The sequence below is a fragment of the Nomascus leucogenys genome, chromosome 19 (assembly GCF_006542625.1).
Source record: "Nomascus leucogenys isolate Asia chromosome 19, Asia_NLE_v1, whole genome shotgun sequence".
NCBI classification, from domain to species: domain Eukaryota; kingdom Metazoa; phylum Chordata; class Mammalia; order Primates; family Hylobatidae; genus Nomascus; species Nomascus leucogenys.
In genome coordinates, this window is record NC_044399.1 from 11,335,812 (window position 1) to 11,357,430 (window position 21,619).

The window sequence follows — 21,619 nt, forward strand, 5'->3', positions numbered from 1 at the left end:
ACATGATGGCAGCCTCCAGAGCCGACCACTGATGAAAGTAATCCCCATCCTGGCAGCCTCTCTCAAGCCTCCTCACACGAGGGCCTTAGCAGCCACCGCTGGGAGACCTGTCAGGCTAAGAATTGACCAAGGCTTGTGACCCACTGTTCTAATGACTCCCATCATTCTTTTGAATCTGTATTGTGATTTCTAGAGAAACAGAGAAAGGGTTCTCATGCTAGGGTATCAGGGAAAAGATGCTGTTTACATGAGGGTTTGTGGACTTTTTCCTGATTTTGCTTCCCTTAAATTTGGGTACGACTTACATTTTATGCACTGTAGTATTTGTCTAATGAAAAAGCCAGTCTTCAGCCGGGCACAGTGACTCACACGAATAGTCCCAGCACTTTGGGAGGCTGAGGCCAGTGGTTCACTTGAGGTCAGTTTGAGACCAGCCTGGCCAACATGCTGAAACCCCATCTTGACTAAAACTACAAAAATTCGCCGGGTGTGGTGGTGGGTGCCTGTAATCCCAGCTACTCAGGAGGCTGAGGCAGAGTTGCTTAAACCCTGGCGGCAGAGGTTGCAGTGAGCCGAGATCGCACCATTGCACTCCAGCCTGGGTGACAGTGAGACACTGTCTCAAAAAAAGAGAAAAAAAAAAAAAAAAAGAGAGAGCCAATTTTGCAGTTAGCCACTTGCCTGAAATAACAGCGAGTAAGGACAATTTTGTTTTCTGCTGAATTTGATGACTTGTTTGGATCTAGTCAGCCCATGAGGAATGATCCATAAAGCTAATTGTCACCTTGTTCGTAGAGAGGGTATAAAGCTGGCTTGAGTATTGATGAAACAGAACAAATACAAATGGAAGATACAGGAACCCCTTTCAGATTCAGGTGTATTCAAAAGTAGAAGGAAAGTCAAGAAGGACTGCTGCCTAAAAGATCTAGATCATTCAGCTAATGGATCCTTTGAGGCCTAAATTTGGGCAATAATTGTTTGAATTTTTGACCTTACTTCATACATGCTTTTATATTCATGTAACCAGAAGCCAGTGTCTTTGTGACTTAGGAAAAAGAACACTTACCGTGTTTCCCAGGTTCGTTAGCCCCGCTGGGGCCTAGGTGTGTGGTGTCCCAAGCCAGTGGACTGAAAATGAGAGGCATCTGTAGCAGACTAGTTAGGGTCTTTTTTTTTTTTTTTTGAGATGGAGTTTTGCTCTTGTTTCCCAGGCTGAAGTGCAATGGCATGATCTTGGCTCACCACAACCTCCGCCTCCCAGGTTCAAGCGATTCTCCTGCCTCAGCCTCCCAAGTAGCTGTGATTACAGGCATGTGCCACCACGCCCGGCTAATTTTGTATTTTTAGTAGAGATGGGGTTTCGCCCTGTTGGCCAGGCTGGTCTCGAACTCCTGACCTCAGGTGATCCACCCACCTCAGCCTCCCAAAGTGCGGGGATTACAGACGTGAGCCACTGCGCCCGGCCTAGATCTTTTTTCCTCTCTTGCCCGCAGCAGTTATTTCTTTCATGTCAGCACTTCTTTGTTTATTGCAGTCATTGCTCTCTGCCAGTAAGAGATAGGATGATGCAGTAAATAGAAGGTCTGATCAGGAGGCAGGGGCCGGGGTCCCAGAAGCGGCAGCCGTTAGCTCACCCTGGGCCCTGGGACCGAGTACTTTCCCCCCTCTGAGCTTTGGTTTCCTCTTCTGTAAAATGAGATTAGGCTAGATGACCCCTGAGGTCACTGCTAACCCGGGAATGCTCTGCTCCTGGTTGTGTGGATTGCACAAGGGTGTGTTTTGTTTTTCCAAGCCAAGCCTCAGCCTGAGCTCAGAGGGATCCGCTAGACTCTGGTTGCACCAGGAGCTGTCCTAGGTGCCGTCGGGGGTGCTCAGCAGTCTCTCCCTTCAAGAAGCTTGTGGTCTTGTGGGAGGAGGCACTTAGGGCTCCCTGTAATAAGGCAGTGAGGGGCAGGTCGAGTGAGAAAGGTGTTGGTTTTTGTTGGACATATGTCAAGGAGAAGTTAATTTTGATTGACCAGAGGTGTCAGAGGAGGCCCCTGTGAGAAGGTGGCACTCAGCTGAGTCTCCATGGAGGAGCAGGGTTTCAAAGGAGAGGAAAGCTCACCACAGGTGGAAGTAGGAGCGAGTGGGGAGGCCAGGAGATGAGCAGGTGCTGGGTGGGCTCACTGAAAGAGAGGCTCTGGTGCAGACGGTGGGGTGGGTAAAAGATGAAGCAGGAAAGTAGGCAGGAGCCCGGTTGCAGAGCGCCTGGGAGGCAACTCACCAAGCCTGAGTGGTGCTAAGCCTTCCTTTCTCAAAGTGGCTGGTGACCCTCTCTCCTCTCAGGATGGCAGATGGGGCCACAGAGTCATTTTTCTCTACAGCAGTGGCTCTCAACTGATGGACACATGGTAGTGTCCGGGGATACTTTTGATGGACGTAACTGGGGCATGCTGTTGACCCTTAGTGGGTGGACCCGGGATGGTGCTGCAGCTGCATATCTGCATATCCGATGAGGCGGCATCGTGGGGGCCTCGCTCCCCAACAGACACTCCTCCCATCTCAGATGTCAGTGTTGAGAAACTGCAGTCTAGAAGCTTATCTTGTAAAATGCTCCCAAAGGTAATCTTTCCAAACTATTTAAATCTCCCCAAGTCAGTGTCTTAAGAGGATGCAGAGATTAGGGCAGAGGAGAAAACTTGTACCACGCCTGGGCATGGATCCCTCTTTTTTTTTTTCTTCCCATTCTGGTGTTTCTCCAGAGCCCTGTTCCAGTTGCTGAGAATGCTAGAGGAACAGGGGTGATGTGTATGTGTATCGCACCTTTATCCACTGGCACCTCCTACTCCTGGGTCCCACCTGTCCTGCTGGGTAATTGTTGGTTTTCCCCAAGCACTCTCTGCTCCTGTGGGGCAGGGCTGTGCCATGCACTGTAGGTACCCCAAGCCCTGTGTGCACCCTGGCACAGGAGTGCTTAGTGAGTGAGTGTGCATTGAAGGGACTGTGGAAGGATCCTACGGGTTGAGCAGGGACTTGGGCTGGGCTGCCCTGTGTGGCATGTCCTGTCCTGTGTGGCATATCCTGCTACCGGTTGCCCTTATGAGTGAGGGATCTTCCCTGTGAGGGGCGCCATGGAGACTTAGTGCTGCCTGAGCATTTGGTGGGGCACTTGTTGGCATTGCAGACAGCTATTGTTGAAGGCAGGAGGGAAGGCTCTTCCACCAGCAAACATTTTCCCCATTAGGTCACTCTCGAGCTGGCTTTCCAGCTAAGTTTAGTCAGGCAGGAAGGCTGGCATGCTGACAGTAACTCAGTGGCATGGCCCAACTGTGAAATATATTTGACAATTCAGTTTTGAGTGAGATTAGCATCTTAGATCTCTGCAGGTGGCAGCTTTTAGGACTTCGATGTGAAGAGCTATACATGGAAATAGCGATTTCTTTTTAAAGATTGTATTAATTAGATGGCTAAAATACAAAGATATTTAGAAATTAAAAAGATTGGCTGTGCGCAGAGGCTCAGGCCTGTAATCCCAGCACTTTGGGAGGCCGAGGCAGGTGGATCATGAGGTCAAGAGATCGAGACCATCCTGGCCGACATGATGAAACCCCGTCTCTACTAAAAATACAAAAATTAGCCGGGCATGGTAGTGCATATGCCTGTAGTCCCAGCTACTCAGGAGGCTGAGGCAGGAGAATCGCTTGAACCTGGGAGGCGGAGGTAGCAGTGAGCTGAGATCGTGCCACTGCACTCCAGCCTGGTGACAGAGCAAGACTCCATCTCAAAAAAAAAAAAGAAATTAAAAAGATTGTTTGATTTTCAGATGCATCCCTGTATTCCAGACAAGCTGATATTTCTAGATTCTTTTTGTCATAAAACTTTCTCATTTCTTAGTTTTAAAGAACATGTTATTGAGCAATTTTCGAAACAAGTCCATTGGCCATTAGAAAATATTCATGGTAGAGCAATATGTTGGATAGGATGCGGGTAGTTTATTCACTCATTCAGCAAATATTCACTGAGTGTCTGCTACATGCCAAGCACTGTTTTTGGCACTGGGGTTGTAGCAAAGAATGGGACAAAGTCCCTGTCCTCATGGAGTTTATGGATGAATGAGAGAAACAGTCGGATGAAGGACTATAACGTCATATTAGTGATCAGTGCTAGGAGGAGAGGGAAGGCAGAGCAAGGGCCAGTGCCTGGGTGAGGAGTGAGGGGGTGTGTGTTTCATTGCGTGGGGGAGGTCAAGGGAAGGGCCCTCTGGAGAGGTGAGATCCAGCAGAGACCTAGATGAGGTGAGGGTGTGAGCAGTCCCTGCAGATTGGGGGAAAGGTGCTCCAGGCAGGAGGAACGGCATGGGCACGTGCCAGCGCAGATGAGCGTGGCGAGTTGGAGGAAGGATGGGAACACCTGTGTGGTTTGCCAGGAGTGAGGAGTTGGACAGTCATCGCAGATGGGGTTGGGGTTGGAGAGAAAGGTGGGGGCCAGGTGTTGTTAGTCTTACAGGCCACAGTGAAGGGTTTGGACGATGTCTGTGAGAGGTGCAGCCTTAGGAGGGTTCTGAGTGTGAGTGGGCTACGCTTTACATTTTCTTAGAGCACCACGTGGAGTCGGGAGAGCAGCAGGGAGGTCATTCAAGATTGTTGCAGCAACGGAGGCCAGGAGGCCATGCGGTGTGGACGTGGTGGGAGCACTGGGTGGTGCTGAGGGGCGGTTTGGGTGGGTGCTGAGGGTGGAGCAGAGAAGACCTGCTGATTGTGTGGCGTGGGGGCTGAGGGAAGGTAGACACCAACGGGGTCCCTGAGGGTTTGATGTCACACTTGGGTTAGGAGAGTGCCACTTGCAGCACAGGTCCCCGAGGAGTCTTGGGGTGAGTTGGGGAGGAGCCGCTGTGGTGTGTGTGGTTTTGGAGGTACCCATTTTGGAGAACGATGAGTACTGTGGGGTCCACGGGGAGCATGTGCTGCACAGTGGGTGTAATGTGGAGTTCATAGTAGCCGGCAGCTTGGGAGAGGGGTCTGGATGGGGTCCATGCATTTGGGAGATATCAGTGTATAGATAGTGTTTAAAAATTTTTGAATAATGCATTTTACTTAATCCAACATACTCAAAATGGTATCACTTAGACATGTAATCAATATGAAAACGATTAATGAAATATATCATACCTTCTTTTTTTTTAATTAAAAAGTAAACTTTAATGTCGAAAATGCAAACTTGGGGAAGACAGAAAAGATCACACACAGGCTGTCACTTCACACTTGGAAGGTTGCACAGCGGCCGGGCAGAGGCGCCCCTCACTTCCCAGACAGGGCGGTGCATATCTTCTTTTTTTTATAATAGACTTTGAAACTTGGTATATATTTTATACTTAGAGCACATTTCATTGTAGACACTGAATTTTTTTTTTTTTATTATACTTTAGGTTTTAGGGTACATGTGCACCATGTGCAGGTTTGTTACATATGTATCCATGTGCCATGTTGTTGTGCTGCACCCTTTAACTCATCATTTAGCATTAGGTATATCTCCTAATGCTGTCCCTCCCCCCTCCCCTCACCCACAACAGTCCCCGGAGTGTGATGTTCCCCTTCCTGTAGACACTGAATTTTTGATGGTTAAAAAAAGTGAAATGGGGCCGGGCTTGGTGGCTCATGCCTGTAATCCCAGCATTTTGGGAGCCCGAGGCGGATGGATCACCTGAGGTCAGGAGTCAGGACCAGCCTGGCCAACATGGTGAAACTCTGTCTTTATAAAAAATACAAAAATTAGCCGGGCGCGGTGGTGCATGCCTGTAATCCCAGCTACTTGGGAGGCTGAGGCAAGAGAATTGTTTGAACCTGGGAGGCGGAGGTTGCAGTGAGCCAAGATCACGCCACTGCACTCCATCCTGGGGGACAGAGCAAGACTCTGTCTCGAAAACAAACAAACAAACGAAAAGTGAAATGGACCTGCTAACGCAATAAAGTTGCGTTCATAGACTAGTTATGGTTCTTCAGTCTAGATATGGCATTTAGAGCCGTGGAAGTGGGTGAGATCCCCAGGTCCTCTAGAGAGTGTGGGGGGTGTGGAGAAATGAGGCCTGAGACCCTGGGCGCTTGTGCGTTTTGAGGCTGGCAGAGCTGATGGGAGCAGGCGAGCTGCCGTGTCTGGGAGCAGGTGGCTGCTGAGGAGGGGAACCCCCAGACACTGAGGAGTCCTGGGAGCTGAGTGGCTCAGGTGCTCTGGGAGAAGGAACCAGCCCCCGAGGCAGATGCTGCTGGGGAGTCCATTCCTACAAGAATTGAGAGTCGATACCTGGGTTTGGCAAGATGGGCATCAAGGTGACCTGTGCAGGGACAGCAAGGAAGGGAACAAGAGAGCGAGAGTCTGCTGGGAGTGTGAGGAGAGGAAGGAAAGTGAAGAAGTGGACTCAATGCTTATATTCAGCTTTTTGGTAGACTTTTGCTACAAAAGGGAACAGAGAAATGGTATCTTAGCCAGAGAGAGACTAAGGACATTTTGGCGTGTCTGTGTGTGTGTGTGTGTGTGTGTGTGTGTGTGTGTGTGTGTGTGTGTGTGGTGGTTTTGACCTGGCTTGTTTTTAGGATGAAATGAGAGATTGCAGAATATTTATGTGCTGATGTGAATTACCCAAAAGAGAGGAGGAATTTGATGGGGTGTGTGTAGGGGCGAATGAAGCAAATGCTGGAGCAAAGTGTGTGAATTGGCAGGCGGCTGTGGACTTGATGCAGGGGCTCTAGCCAAGAGCTGGGACCAGGGGGAGTACGAAGGGCTCAAGTGCAGGCAGGTGAGCCAGTTTCATCCATCTGAACCTCAGTTTCCATAGCAGTAACACCAGGGGAAAATACTCATCCAGCCATGTTCTCTTGAGGATTAAACAAAGTGGGGAATGCAAAAGCGCTTAGTGAATTACAGTGAAATGTATTTAAGCCTATTTCTCAATTGCAAGCAAGATTTTGTAGAATGTGGACTTTTGTATGTGGGGGAACTTGAAACAGTGCCATTCTCCACAGAACAGATATGGATCAGGATTTGTGAATGCAAAAAGCTTCCATTTTCTGATGCCATGAAATGTGAATGTTTTATGTCTTTCAGGAACGGATATAAATTTCTCTACTGTTCTGCCCGTGCCATCGGGATGGCGGACATGACGCGGGGCTACCTGCACTGGGTCAACGAGAGGGGCACGGTGCTGCCCCAGGGACCCCTGCTGCTGAGTCCCAGCAGCCTCTTCTCTGCCCTGCACAGGTACTGGGCCTGCTCCCTACACCTACATCTGTGGGCCTGTTCAGACCCTCTCTCTGCCTAACTGCAATTTTTGTAAGAATAGCCTCCTCACTGGTCTTCTGCAGCCAATATCCATGCTCCATAGCAGGCACCAGAAAAACCGTTCCAAACGCAGGTCTACACCTGCACTGGCTCCTCATGGCTTTCAGGCCAAGTCCAGACTTCGGAGCTTGGCGCTTGGTGGCTCCTTGTGGCCTACGCCTCCCCTACTCTCCAGGCGTGAATGTCATTGGCGTGATTCCGCCTGAATTTGAAGACGAGGTGAACTGTTTGCTGCTGCTAATCATGCAAACAGTGGAAGAATCTAGATGGGCCCCAAATGCTGTGTTGATTCTTGTGTATTTTCCTTTAGCTCTGTAGGTACCTTTTCCATCACGGCGTTGTTTTGTGTGAGCAGTAGCTTTTTTCCTGTAGTAAAAGATCTCAAATTGAGACATGCACATTCTAGGGGAGAAAAGTCAGGCACAACCTAGTGTATTTCAAGTCCTCAGAGCTATCATAACAGCATTGATCGCAATAGAAATCCTAATATTTTAATGAAATCGTGTGCCTAAGCTATGCTGACAATTTGCAACAAGCCATTCGTCAGCCTGTGTTAAGTAGTAAGGCTTTGCTAGGCCAAGCAAAAAGTCGACATCGTTACTCTGACTCCTAACTGTACATTTAAAGTGATCCTTTTCATTTCCTTATTTAAATATCATTGTCCAAGGTGTATTGCTTTTTCCCTGGGAGGAATTATTTTAAAAACCCTCAATCTCATAGTTGGTATGTCCTCTTGGAAGGCCAAGGTGCACCTGTGGCAAATGGCCACCAGCCTGGTCCTTCCCAGGGCTGCCATCAAGCCAAAGCCATTCCATGTGCTAGCTGTCCTGTGGAGTTCTCTAGAATTGCTAGTGAAGTCTGCCCTAACACAAATGACCTTCCCTTTTTTTTTTTTTAATTTTACTTTAAGTTATGGGATACATGTGCAGAACATGCAGGTTTTTTACATAGGTATACATGTGCCATAGTGGTTTGCTGCACCTATCAGCCCATCATCCAGGTTTTAAGCCCCACATGCATTAGGTATTTGTCCTAATGCTCTCCCTCCCCTTCCCTCCCAACCCCCTGACTGGCCCTGTTGTGTGATGTTCCCCTCCCTGTGTCCATGTGTTCTCATTGTTCAACTCCCACTTATGAGTGAGAACATGCAGTGTTTGGTTTTCTGTTCCTCTGTTAGTTTGCTGAGAATGATGGCTTCCAGCTTCATCCATGTCCCTGCAAAGGACATGAACTCATTCTTTTTTATGGCTGCATAGTATTCCGTGGTGTATATGTGCCACATTTTCTTTATCCAGTCTATCATTGATGAGCACACAAGTGACTTTCCTTAGCACAGCTCTTTAACTGGGTGCAGTTCTGATTTTACCACTAGGTTTTGAATTAGGATGAAGGAGGGGAATGTAGTGGGTGGATATGCGTGCGGTGCAGTCGGCAAAAACAAGCCCTCAGCACAGGATGGCGATCGCTTAGCCTTTGTCAGGAGTGCTGCGAGTGTCTTTTCCCAGTTCATAGCTTTTAATGAAAATAAACTTAGTTTTATGTCATTGAATGTATTGTTTCCTCTGTAGTTGTGCTTTTTGTGTATTACCAAAGTCTTCTGTGACCTGTGGGCATGAAGACAGTCCTCCTGGATTTTATCTGAAGGTGTTGCTTTCACATTTAGGTCTATAGTCCACTAAGAATGGATTTATTTAGGTGGAATGAAGTAGGGGTGCAATTTAATTTTTTTTTTCCTATATGGATATTCATTTGTCCTCGCACCACGTGCTAAAAAGACTGCCCTGGCTGGGCACAGTGGCTCACGCCTGTAATCCCAGCACTTTGGGAGGCCGAGGCAGGTGGATTACGAAGTCAGGAGATTGAGACCATCGTGGCTAACACGGTGAAACCCATCTCTACTAAAAATACAAAAAATTAGCCGGGTGTGGTGGCGGGCGCCTGTAGTCCCAGCTACTCGGGAGGCTGAGGCAGGAGAATGGCATGAACCCAGGAGGCGGAGCTTGCAGTGAGCCGAGATTGCGCCACCACACTCCAGCCTTGGCGACGAGCGAGACTCTGTCTCAAAAAAAAACAAAAAAACAAAAAAACAACAAAAAAAAACGACTGCCCTGTCGTTGCTGCTCCGAGATGCCATTGTGGTCATAAAGCAAGTATCTGTGAACGTGTGGTTCTGTTTTGGGGCTTTCTGTTTTGTTCCACTGGCAAAGGCCTGGAAGAATTGGCCAAGGCCATAGTGTTCCAGCTCCCACAGCTGCAGAAGCTCCTCACCTTCCCAGCATCGGAAGTGCTAGGCCTGGCTTTTGCTCATTTTTGTAGCTTCTAGACTCAAAAATTTCATCAAAACACCCAAGACTCTGTTATGAGTTTGATTGAAATTGCAGCAAATCTGTAGAGCAATTTAGGAAGAATTAATATCTCAAAATTATATTGGATCTTCCAATTCAAGAGTATAGTCTATTCTTCATTTGTTTAGGTCCTTCCTAATATATTTCAGTAAAGTTTTATAATTTTAGCTTTAAAGGTCTGGCACATCTTCTGTTAGATTTATTTCTAGACATTTTATATTTTAAAATTTGATTTAAAATACCATTTACACAGTTACCTTTTCTGCTTGTTTCTGATGCATGAAAATGATACGATTAATTTTTGTACTTTTTTTTTTTGTACATTGACTTGTTAACCTTATTTAGAGTCTTTTTAATTCTGGTAATTCATGTGTAGGTTCATCTTTTTAATGTGCATATTTGTTTTTTGTGATGACAATTTTTTCCCCTAATTCTTTCTAATACGTATAACTTTTATTTATTTTTCTTATGTTATTGCATTTGATAGGACAGGCAGTAGAGCAGTGAATTGCCATGAAGATACAGACCACCCTTATTTCACTGTCAATAAGGTGTTCACTGTAGGTTTTTTAGTATTCCCTTCTATTCCTGGTTGGAGTTCTCATCTGGATTAGATGTTAAATTGTATCAAATCTTCTTTTTAAATTTAAATATTTTTAAAAATGAATTTTAAGTTGGGAGGTAACTGGTATCAAATACCCTTTTTGTATCTATTGAGATGATCATGTTTTTCTCTTTTAACCTGATAATGTGTTATATTGATTTTAAATATTAAATTGCTATTTCATTCCTGGAATAAACCCAGCTTTTATACATTGCTACAATTTGCATACACACACACACACACACACACACACACACACACACACACACACACGTATATATATATTTTAGAATTTTTGCACTTACATTCACAAATTAGATTGGTTCACACTTTGCCCATACTTTTCTTCTTTAGGTTTTGTTTTTAAGGTTATGCTAGCCTCATCGAATTAATTTGGAGATATTCCTTTTTGTTTTTATGCTCTGTCATTCTTTGTTCCCTGGATGACCAGGATAACTCTTGGTGAAATGGTTCGTCCTTGGTGTTTCTTTGTAGAAAGACTTGAAAGTATGGGTTTACTTTCCATCTCGTGCTTTTCTGGGATGTCTCAGCTGCCTGACACACACTAAACTTTTGAAGATTTGAGTTTTCTTAGTGTCGTGTCAGCTTTGTCAGCTAAAAACAGTTTGATGCTAAAGGAAGCTTAGCCTCTCATGTTAATCTCTTATTTATTTGTTTAACAGAGAAGTGATTGAAAAGAAGCCAGAAAAGTTTAAAGTCCAGTGTTTGACAGACATCAAAAACCTGTTTTTCCCCAACACAGAACCCTTTTATGCTGCTTTTGGAAACCGACCGGCTGTAAGTAGTAGATTGGGTGTAGGAGAACCCTTGAAATGACTGCCTTTTCTGGTTGCTGTCATCTGAAAGCCCTATCCGAGAACCATATGTAGAGTCAGATTCTTATCCTAGAAGCAGTAGCCTGGTGAAGAGCCACTTGCCCACATCTAAAGGCAAGGGGATTACAAATTATCTTATGGCCTCCAGGGTTCTTTGAAAGTTGGCAGGTGGGTCAAAGCTTGAGATATGGGACTTAAAACTCCAAATTTCAAATTACTCATTAAAGCAGTAAAGCAAGAACATTTAATCGGATTAGGTTCTTTCTACCAGAAGGGAACCGCAAAATTAGTCCTAACCATAATGGCGAATTCAGCATCTCACGTTTTAAGTGTCTAGTGTTGTCTCATATCATGAAAGAAGCGCTTTGAGATTTTGCATGTATTGCCCACATTTATTGGAAAGCTAAGTATTCTAGAGAATGTTGTTGGGTACTAACTGCTCCATCAGAAAGTCCTACTTTTGAAAGTTATGAGAGATTTTCATGAAGTAGGAATATGGGTCAAAGAATAACCTGAAGGAATGTTAGAATTGCGGGGACGTGATAGGTTGTCTTTTCTTTAACTCAGTCCTTGAACAGATGAGGGAATTGAGGCCCAGAGAGCAAAACTAATTGAATAGTTTCCCATCAAAGGATATTCTTTCACTGCACCACTTTGAGGTAGAGCTCTGGTTAATGAAAATTTGATATTTCATCAAATCAGAAATACCATGGACTTGTTTTTACAATGAACTCTTTTTTCTAATGAACACTTTAAATCACCTTTACCAAATATAGGATGTGTATTCATACAAGCAAGTAGGAGTGTCTTTGAATAGAATATTTACCGTCAACCCCAAAGGAGAGCTGGTACAGGAACATGCAAAGACCAACATCTCTTCGTGAGTATTGTACACATTTTATGTGATTATTATATCAGTACTATTATCTTAAAATGGTGCTTCCCAGTTTGTGGTGTACCTTTTCCCCTTTGCTGCCTGTGTGTTAATCTCTAACTCTTATAATGAAAAAATGTATTTTAACTCCTTGTATTTTGTCCAAAACATAATTTTTAGACAACTGGAATTAAATCAGATCCCTTCTGGGTCTAAAATTTAAACTCGTGGTTAGAGTCTGCTGCAGAATGGAATTGAATGAATTTGAAAACTAGTAGTTTAGATTTGCCAAGTTAGGTTTGAAAGCCTAGCATGTGAATGAGAAATATAACCAAACTGAAATATGTGAAGCTATATTTAAAGATGAGGAACTGTATATCTCTTCACATACCAAATGTTTCTTACCAGAGACATTGCTGTGTAATTGTTAAGAATTCCCTTCATATTTTTGGTCAAAGCCCAGTTTTCCTGAGTCGGTGGGCTAAATGGGATTACTCTTTCTAATGAGGCATCCTTGTGTGCTTAGACTCACTCTTGACTTTATCCTGTCCCCCTCGGGTTCCTAACTTATTAGGATGGAGAGCATTTCCTCATTCCATGTTGTTAGGAGGTTGGCCCACTGGGTGACATCAGCCCAGGCCGACCCTTGCCTTCCTGCCTTGTCCATTTCAGAGACTACACCTCTTCCAGTCTGGTCTGTGCAGACCTGGAAAAGAGCCTCTGGCAGGCCAGGCACGGTGGCTCATGCCTGTAATCCCAGCACTTTGGGAGGCCGAGATGGGCGGATCACCTGAGGTCAGGAGTTCGAGACCAGCCTGACTAACATGGAGAAACCCTGTCACTCCTAAAAATAGAAAAATTAGCCGGGTGTGGTGGTGCATGCCTGTAATCCCGGCTACTCAGGAGGCTGAGGCAGGAGAATCACTTGAACCCGGGAGGCAGAGGTTGCTGTGAGCTGAGATCGTGCCATTGCACTCCAGCCTGGGCGACAGAGCTAGACTCTGTCTCAAAAAACAAAAGAGCCTCTGGCCTTAGTGGCCCCAGAGAGCCCGAGGGGTTCCTCTTTATCTGGAGGAGTTAGACTGGGGGAGTTTAGTTCTAGGAGATTCCTATGGATTGGTTTTCTCCATGTAGCTCCTGTGGTTTTAGATAGAGAGATAAGTTCCCTCTAGGGCAGATTTTTACTTTCAACATGGTCCTTATACCAGTTGAATTCTAATTGAGTGTCAGTAGGGCAGTTCTAGGCTAACAGGAGTCCTGGGGCTGCCCCACAAGACTCCTCTCACCCTGCAGTCATGCCAGTACCCAAGCAGTCCTCAAGGTTTGTTCAGAGAGAGGGGAGGATGGAGCCAAGGCCCTGTTCCCTCCTGCAGAAGATGAGGCAGTGCCAGGCTGCTTCTTGATTGGCAGAAAAACAGCAGGAACTTGATTCCTTTCTTAACCCTTCCTTGCGGTTTCTGCCCCCTCCACTGTTCTAAGTGGCTGACTGTGACAATGTCTTGTTCCCTCTCCCCTCTCATTCCCCAGGCTGGAGAGGACCTAGTGGGTTTCTATTTAGGATCTGTGTTATAGTCTGTTTTCATGCTGTTAATAAAGACATGGACCCGAGGCTGGGTAATTAATCTAGGAAAAAGGATTTAGGCCAGGCGCGATGGCTCATGCCTGTAATCCCAGCACTTTGGGAGGCCGAGGCGGGTAGATCACCTGAGGTCAGGAGTTCAAGACCAGCCTGACCAACATGGTGAAACCCCGTCTCTACTAGAAATGCAAAAAAAAAAAAAAAAAAAATTAGCCGCTTGCACCTGTAATCCGAGCTACTTGGGAGGCTAAGGCAGAAGAATCACTTGAACCCGGGAGGTGGAGGTTGCAGTGAGCCAGGATCACGCCACTGCCCTCCAGCTTGAGTGACAGAGTGAGACTCCATCTGAAAAAAAAAAAAAAAGGGGAGGCCTCACGATCATGGTCAAAGGAGGCAAGGAGGATCAAGTCATGTCTTGCATGGATGGCAGCAGGCAGGAAGAGAGCTTGTGCAGGGAAACTCCCCCTTATAAAACCATCAGATCTCATGCAACTTATTCACTATCACGGGAACAGCATGGGAAAGACCTGCCTCCATGATTCAGTTAACTTCCACTGAGTCCCTCCCACAACATGTGGGAATTCAAGATGAGATTTGGGTGGGGACACAGCCAAACCATATCAGGATCAAAAAGAACTTTCAACCAATGAGACACTGTCCAGGAATGGGAAAGTGGCAGGTCTTGCCATGAGGTGCATGGAAGGAGGGACTCCAGCATCTGAGAGGGTTTGGCTAGGTGGCCTCTGCGGTCATTGCATTGACTGAGGCTCTAGGGTTAAAATGCACACCTCGCCCATGGCTTGGCCTAGGGTGGAGCTCTGCAGACTTTACTCACTGCCAGGGGATATTGTCATTTTACACCTGGACTGGAGGCGGGGTTGTTCCTGTGAGAGAGTAAATCTCCTCCCCTAGGAAGCTCACATTTCTCTGGCACTGAACTTGGTGTAGCTATTTCTGAGCCAAGTAGATGCTTGTCATTCAGAACTGGGACAGTCATCTGAAATGTCTTCAGATGGCTGGGGCCACACAGCGGGAGCAGCTCAGTTCTTTCTCCCTTTCGTCTGTGAGTGTCTGTGCATAAGCTCTGCCCGCTCGGGAGGAGCACTGTGTGTGGAGGTCGGCCTGGGGGAGGCGTGCAGATGCAACTCAGCCTGGACGCTCAGGGAGTGTGAGAGTGGGTTTGGTTCCAGTGCCCACCGCAGTCTTGTAGTCAAGCCTGCAGGGAGGGGCCCTGCTGCCACAGCCACAAACCTCAGACAAATAAGCCTTAAAGCTGGGAGGTATTTTAAAAATCTGTCTGTTTGCTTGAATCTCAAGGAAAGACATCACTCTTGGTTTTGTATTAGGAGACATCATTTTCCCATTTGGTAGAAGCACACCGTTTCTCATGAGTCCTTTGGAGGGCCTTTATTAAATATACACACTCGGCCTCATTTAATACATTATTTTATACCTCAGAACATGCACACTTCTGGAGTCTGGATTTTGAAAGTTCCTTTAGGTTCTTAGCAATTTGGAACTAGACAGGGATCAGTGACTGTCAAGGAGGAATCTGGGGGTGGCTGGCAGAGGGCTGGGTGTGCCAGAATCTCAGTTTGGAGGTGCCTGGAGGTCTGAACATGCATATTCAATACAGCAACTTTCTTTTCATAGTATAAGCCACAGAAACTAACATGCAACATATTTTTGGGCATGCAAATAAAAGAGAGCAAGAGAACATTGCAGGAAGCATTGGGAAACCCTGCTCTAATTCAGCTCCACACACTATAAAGACGAAGGGCTCCGAGAGGGCAAGACAATTGTCCAAGGTTACAGCAAGCAGGAGAGCCTAGGTCTGTTGACCATCATGCCAACCAGGACATTTTTCTCTAAGACGTGTTGATAATTTGTCGTTTAGATGGATTTGAGCACCCAGTATACATTATTTTAATGTTGCATATGTTATTTTATTTAATTATCCTTAAAACTGTGGCATAGTTTTTATTTTCCTCCCTTTACAGTGGAGGAAATTGGCTTAGAGAGGTTATGCCATTTGCCCATGATGACGCAGCTAGTAAACGGCAGAGCTGAACATCAAATTAATGTCTCTTTAACCCCAGGACCCAGCTCCTTTTCACTATGCAATGAAGCAGTCTCTGTCCGGTGCTCCAAAGATGTGCCTTGTCTGTGATTCTTCCCCCAATGTCCCATATGTGACCCCTGCAGCAGGCGCTATCCCATGGCCATGCCGACTTCCTCCTGCCTTCTTTTGCTTGGCTGTATCCCCTTTACCTGTCCTTCAAGTGAAGTCAGGTCCCACCCACCTCTTCCCCAGAGCCTTCTGTGATGCCTCGTTTGCATACTCTTCATTTTTATCTCTCATTTTCAATTAATCGATAACAAATTATTCTAGAATGACTTCAGTCATGTCAATAAGTAGGCGGTCCACTCCTTGAGGTTGTAGATCTCTCTTGACTTCTACGTGCAGCCCTGGGTGCATAGCTGGTGTCGCTCCGTGGCAGTGACAATGTCCCTTTCCTTCCAGGTATGTGAGACTCTGTGAAGTCGTCGACCACGTTTTCCCATTGCTGAAAAGAAGCCATTCTTCAGACTTTCCCTGTTCGGATACCTTCAGTAACTTCACCTTTTGGAGAGAGCCACTGCCACCTTTTGAAAACCAGGACATTCATTCTGCCTCAGCGTAAAATGTCCCAAGCAGCCTCTTGCCAAGCAGTGCAGAGCCTGGTTGTCACCCATTAAAGGATAGGTCTCCTCGGAGTGCACAGCTCCACCTGGGAGCCTGGCGCGTCGTCATTGGCCTGACAGCAGAGAGAATTGAGAAGCATTTCTCCCCTGCCCCACCCCGGGGCTGGCATTTCTAAGCAAGATAGGAAGGGAGCACTTTCTAGGCGAGGAGTTGGGCGCATTTGTACCGTGAAAAGCATTCCTCAGTTGTGGCTTAATGCCAGTTACGACGGTGCCTTTCCGGCCTGCTCCAGCAAGTAGCTATTGGTTCACGTGCAGTTTGGGGCTGTGAAACCTAGGCAGAAGGTGGCTGGCTGAGGGCTGTCCCCGCCTAGGACAGGGTCAGTCGAGGAATGCCAGATGTGCACGTTTTTTGGCAAAGTAGGGGACACATTTCCATTATAGCAATGTTAGTGCCACCACCTTCTGAACACAGTGGGGAGGGCTGTGAAGGCTCTGTGACCTGGATCTGAGGTCTCTGATAGAAATCTGGATGTCACCGGGTCCAGGCCTGGCCTCAGACTTGGCCTTGTGGATGGGCCCCTTACAGTATTTGCTGACTAGTCTCATTTTTAGGTGATAAGTTTTTCTTTAATTCCTTTGGTTAAAGATAGTCTATTTCATTGGCATATTTCCCCCCAGTTTTTGTGGCTCAAGGCTGGACTATTTATGCCTTAATGTATCTATGGCAGACATTTTATTTAGAATGTGCTTTATCTAGCTCATGGTAACTTTGCAACGCCTTAGATTAAAATGATAGTAAATATTACTAAGGCAGTATTTTGAATGAGTTTGACACTGCCGGCTTCCTTCCATCCAGCAAGGTGGTGCTGACAATGTGGACTTGAGCGCATTTATGCCAAATGATAATGATATTGACTTCTATTGGGAGCTCTCCAAAGAAACTGGTTGGTTTTAAGAAAATAGTTTCAAGAAGTTAAACTATATTCTTTTAGATATTATTTATTGTTTTACTCTGATTAGGTTACTGTGATAGGCATTTTAGTCATATTCTTTCTATACCACTGTCATTAATATATTAAAAAGATATATGTGTTAGACTATCCAAAGGGCCTTATTCTCTCTTTCTCATAGACTGACCTTCTTTTGGAATTTATGAGTCATTTATTTTCCTTAGCTTTTTCCACTCAAATTAAGGGCAAGTGAAAAAGTAATAATTTGAGTGGCATTCGTTAAGCCGACAGAATGTGATTCTTTCACTTGTTTATTATACTGGCTCGTGGACAGAACAATTTGAAAAGTGAAAGAATTATTTTGGTAAAAGATTTTGCTTTACTTTTCGAAGCATTATTTTTTTAAAGAGTGTTTTACTCCAATGATTGAAACATTTTCCTATTTAAATTTCATTGTTAGAATCACAGGAGGCAAAAAATGGAACAGTTGAATGAAATTTTACTCTTTCTGTGAAAGAAAATCCACAGAGTTGTTGCCTCCGTTGTAGCTGGTGGGCCCTGTTAGCATTGGATGCCTTTGCCAAATGGTTCATGTGGACACACAAAGGCAAACATAGATCTGCCATTGATTGCAGATTTCTGTAGAAACACAGATGTGCATGTGCAGATTCCCTTTTGGAGGTATTAAAAATAACTAAAAATAGTTCTTCCTGAGGTTCCAGTGAGCCGAGATCGCACTACTGCACTCCAGCTTGGGTGACAGACTGAGACTCCATGTCCAAAAAAAAAAAAAACAGTCCTGCCTTAACTAACTCCTCTGCGCTTGTTCACTAGTAACCTAAAGAGGCTATATTCATTCTTTATGCAATGAGGGTATTTTTGATTGAATTTTAACTGTTCTGAACTAAATATAAGCTCATGGGCCTGCAAAGGTTCACACAGTTTCTCCTTTGCACCCGGGAGGAACTTTGGCTGCGAGAATGCAGGTTGCATCCGGGCAGCCCTCTGCAGCAGCACACTCTGCAGGCGGAGTTTTCAGAGGATGTAATTTTGGACCCCGAATTTTGATGTACCTTAAACTTCCACATCACTGCACCCTGAAACAGCATGCTTTCCAGAAAGTCACACTCTCAGATCTGTGTCAAGTTCAGTGTGAGCCCTGGCAAGGCTGGCATATTAACACCTGCCTTCTGGCTTCTGAAAGTGAGATTGGTATATGGGCTGCACTCACGCATATACGAGTTGGTTTATCTTTGTGTCCATGACTATAACTCAGTGATGCTGAGGTCATGTGCTGGAATGCTGTATTTGGACCACACATTTCAAAGTCGCCCTATGGAAATGAATCCCACTTAGTGACAAGTCATCAAACGTTTGTCACATGTGATGAAGAAAAATATGTATACCTGGCATAGAGAAAAATATATACCTGGTACATTGGAGAAAAATAATTACACTTTCAAAGAGAATTCCCTTTGCAATTTTATGTTTGGCTCACCACTGTAAGCACATTTTATTTACATTTGATCTGTATTTGTATATGCTGGTGCAATGATAAAAATCACTGTAATACTTTATTGTGTTGTACTGGATGCAAAGCTAGAAAATATTGCAATAAATGAGACCGATGAAAGACTTCTCTGAAAATCAGGTGTGTGAATTTTAAATAGTTTTTGGTAAGTTACTAAGTTGTTGATTTTCTGGGGTGTGTTATCAAGCATATTCTAAAAAAAACTTCAGGCTATGAATTGTTCACTATTTGGAATAAATGTTTTTCCTGATGTTTTAGATTTAAATAGGTAAAAGACCAACCTTCTCTATGCACTTGGGAGGGACGGGAGGGATGAAGAAAGAGAGGGAGAAGGCTGCACTCGGGATCCCTCCCTGCCCTGGTGGGATGATTCAGGAGTAGGGAGGTTTCAATCAAGTGAATTTCATGAAGTGCCTCCCAGGGCCTGGCCTAGAATCGGTGTTTAGCACATGGGGGTTTCCCAGCCCCACATCTGCTGTCCTCATTTTTTCGACTCTTCTCTGTGGTGAACCCCAGATTCATTTTTCATTTTGAATGAATCAAAATCCTTGACTAGTGCAATCATATAAGCTGAAAACTGTCATAATTCCTATTGATTTTACAAGTCAGCATGGCTGGAGACTTCCTATTGATTTACCTGCATCAGCCTAAGCGTTTTTGGAATAAATGGAAAAGTATTGGCCCCTAAATGCAACATAGCCGGCCAAGATACTAGGCCGAATTCCTAATGAAGCCCAAATCCAAACGGTTCATCTCTAGGTGCCTGTAGAATTAATGCTTTTGTATCTTAAAAAACAAAACCTTCTAATTTTGTTGACCACCACCATGGATTTGTTCCAACTCAGACTTCAGTGTGCGGGCTCTTTTATCTATAAAATAAAAATTCGTCTAGACTGTTGTCTTTGGCCTGTGGATTCCCACGTGCTGGCGGAGCTCTGCAGGCAGCTCTCACGTGTGCAGGGGAAACGAGCTTGGGGGCTTGGATTTCCCCAGTGTCTCAGCTGTGATCACCTGAATGTTTAAAAGGCTCTACAGCTTGGTTCTCAAACATTGACACATCAGCACTCTTGCATCGAAAGCCGAGGAAGGTTGACGATGGGGCCATTGACCATTAGCATCGGACCCCAGAGTGCTCTTTCCAGGAAAAGGGAATACACATGGCCCTCCCTACTACAGCCCTAGAACAGGGGAACTGTCCTGGAGGTAAGTTAAGTCAGCCCCTTCTTAAAAAATTAAAAAACTGGCTCCTAAAGGCTGGGCGTGGTGGCTCACGCCTGTAATCCCAGCACTTTGGGTGGCCGAGACAGGCGGATCATCTGAGGCCCAGGAATTTGAGACCAGCCTGGCCAACATGGTGAAACCCCGTCTCTACTAAAAAAATACAAAAATTAGCTGGGCGGGGTGGCATGTGCCTGTGATCCCAGCTACTCAGGAGGCTGAGGCAGGAGAATCACTTGAACCTGGGAGGTGGAGGTTGCATGAGCTGAGATCACACCACTGCACTCCAGCCTCGGCAACAAGAGTGAAACTCTGTCTCAAAAGCAAAACAAACTGGCTCCTAGAATAGAAACTTGGTGTGGCCTAATCCACTGCTCCTGGAGAGATTTGTCCATCTCCACTCACATTCGTCTGCCTCTGCTCTTTATTACTTAAAGACTATTTTATTATTATTATTTTTTGGGGGAGACAGGGTCTTGCTCTGTCGCCCAGACTGGAGTGCAGTGGTGCGATCATAGCTCAGTGTAACGTTGAACTCCTGGGCTCAGGCGATGCCCTGGCTGAGCCTGGCTCAGCTAGGACCACAGGCACATGTTACCACACCTGGCTAATTTCTGACCACTCCCCTTTGTATTTTATATTTTGTCTTCAGACCTAGTTGGGAGCAGCGCTGTGCCCCATCTCTGCCTTAAACTAAGAGAAAGTGGTGAAAATGCCAGTAGGTTTTCTGCCTTTCTGCTTCCAACCCCTTTTTGAAACTCCTCCTGCATCAAAGGTGGTGATCAGTGTCACTTCTATTGCAAGCCAGGCAGGGAGCTTGGTACCTGAGGGAAACGAGAACCATGGGCAGACAGAAGCTGACCCTGGAAGTCAACGGGCCCAAATGGCCACCGGGGGGCACAATCGCTTTTGGTTTGGCAGCACAGCCTTTAAAATAAAAAAGTCCCCACTTTGACAAAGGCCCCTTCCCGGGTAGTGCTGGCCTTGGAGAGCAGCCAGGCTGTGGATCCAGAGGGGGAGTTCCTCAAGGGGACTGTTTTGGTACCAATGTGCCTGCAGTTGGCACAGCCCAAGGTCAACAACACTAACTGGCTGGGCGCTGTCTGGCTGTGTTTGTTTAGGTCTAAAAACCATTTAGATCTGCGGTTCTCAAAGTGTAGTCTGCAGTTCCAGCACTAGGGAACTTGTTAGAAATGCAAATACTTGGGCCCTTACCCTAGACCTGCTGAATCTCACCGTGGGCGTGGGGCCTGGTTATCTGTTTTAAGAAGTCCTTCAGGGGATTCTGCCTCACATACAAGTTGGAGAAGCGGGGTTTAGATGATGCAGTGGAGGCCCTGCATCCTGCTCCCAGGTAGCCTGTTCGGTATTGCTCAGCTCACATCTGACTTTAATTTTGCCTGGCCAGAGCAACGCTCACCGCCCAGAGCTCACAAAGATCTGCCACAGGAGGGAAGCCGCTGGAAAGATGGTCTTCCCCCGGCCACTCCTGAAAAGGAGCTTCGAAACCCAGTACAGGCGCTCGCTTGAGTCACAAGATGTCGTTGTGATCTTTGCTGCACGGCTTCCAGCCTGAGACACCTTCCCAGGGATGTGGGCCGGCCCAGGCTGGGAGGGGATTCCAGGCCGTGCAGTGTGAGTGTGTGTGTGTGTGTGTGTGTGTGTGTGTGTGTGGTGGAG

General features: G+C 46.0%; 1 protein-coding gene across 8 annotated transcripts in view; it reads left to right on the forward strand.

Moving 5' to 3' along the window:
* LPIN1 (lipin 1) overlaps positions 1-18,837 on the forward strand; it is an 85,247-nt gene extending 66,410 nt beyond the window's left edge. For 6 of the 8 annotated variants that reach the window (XM_030799512.1, XM_030799506.1, XM_030799505.1 and 3 more), the window contains 4 exons: positions 7,081-7,233; positions 10,947-11,061; positions 11,876-11,979; positions 16,077-18,837. In XM_030799512.1, coding sequence (XP_030655372.1) covers positions 7,081-7,233; positions 10,947-11,061; positions 11,876-11,979; positions 16,077-16,236 — 532 coding nt within the window. In that variant the 3' untranslated portion in view covers positions 16,237-18,837. The remainder of the gene's footprint in view (positions 1-7,080; positions 7,234-10,946; positions 11,062-11,875; positions 11,980-16,076) is intronic. The other 2 variants (XM_030799510.1, XM_030799511.1) reach the window with 1 other exon arrangement.
* The last annotated feature ends 2,782 nt before the right edge of the window (positions 18,838-21,619 follow it).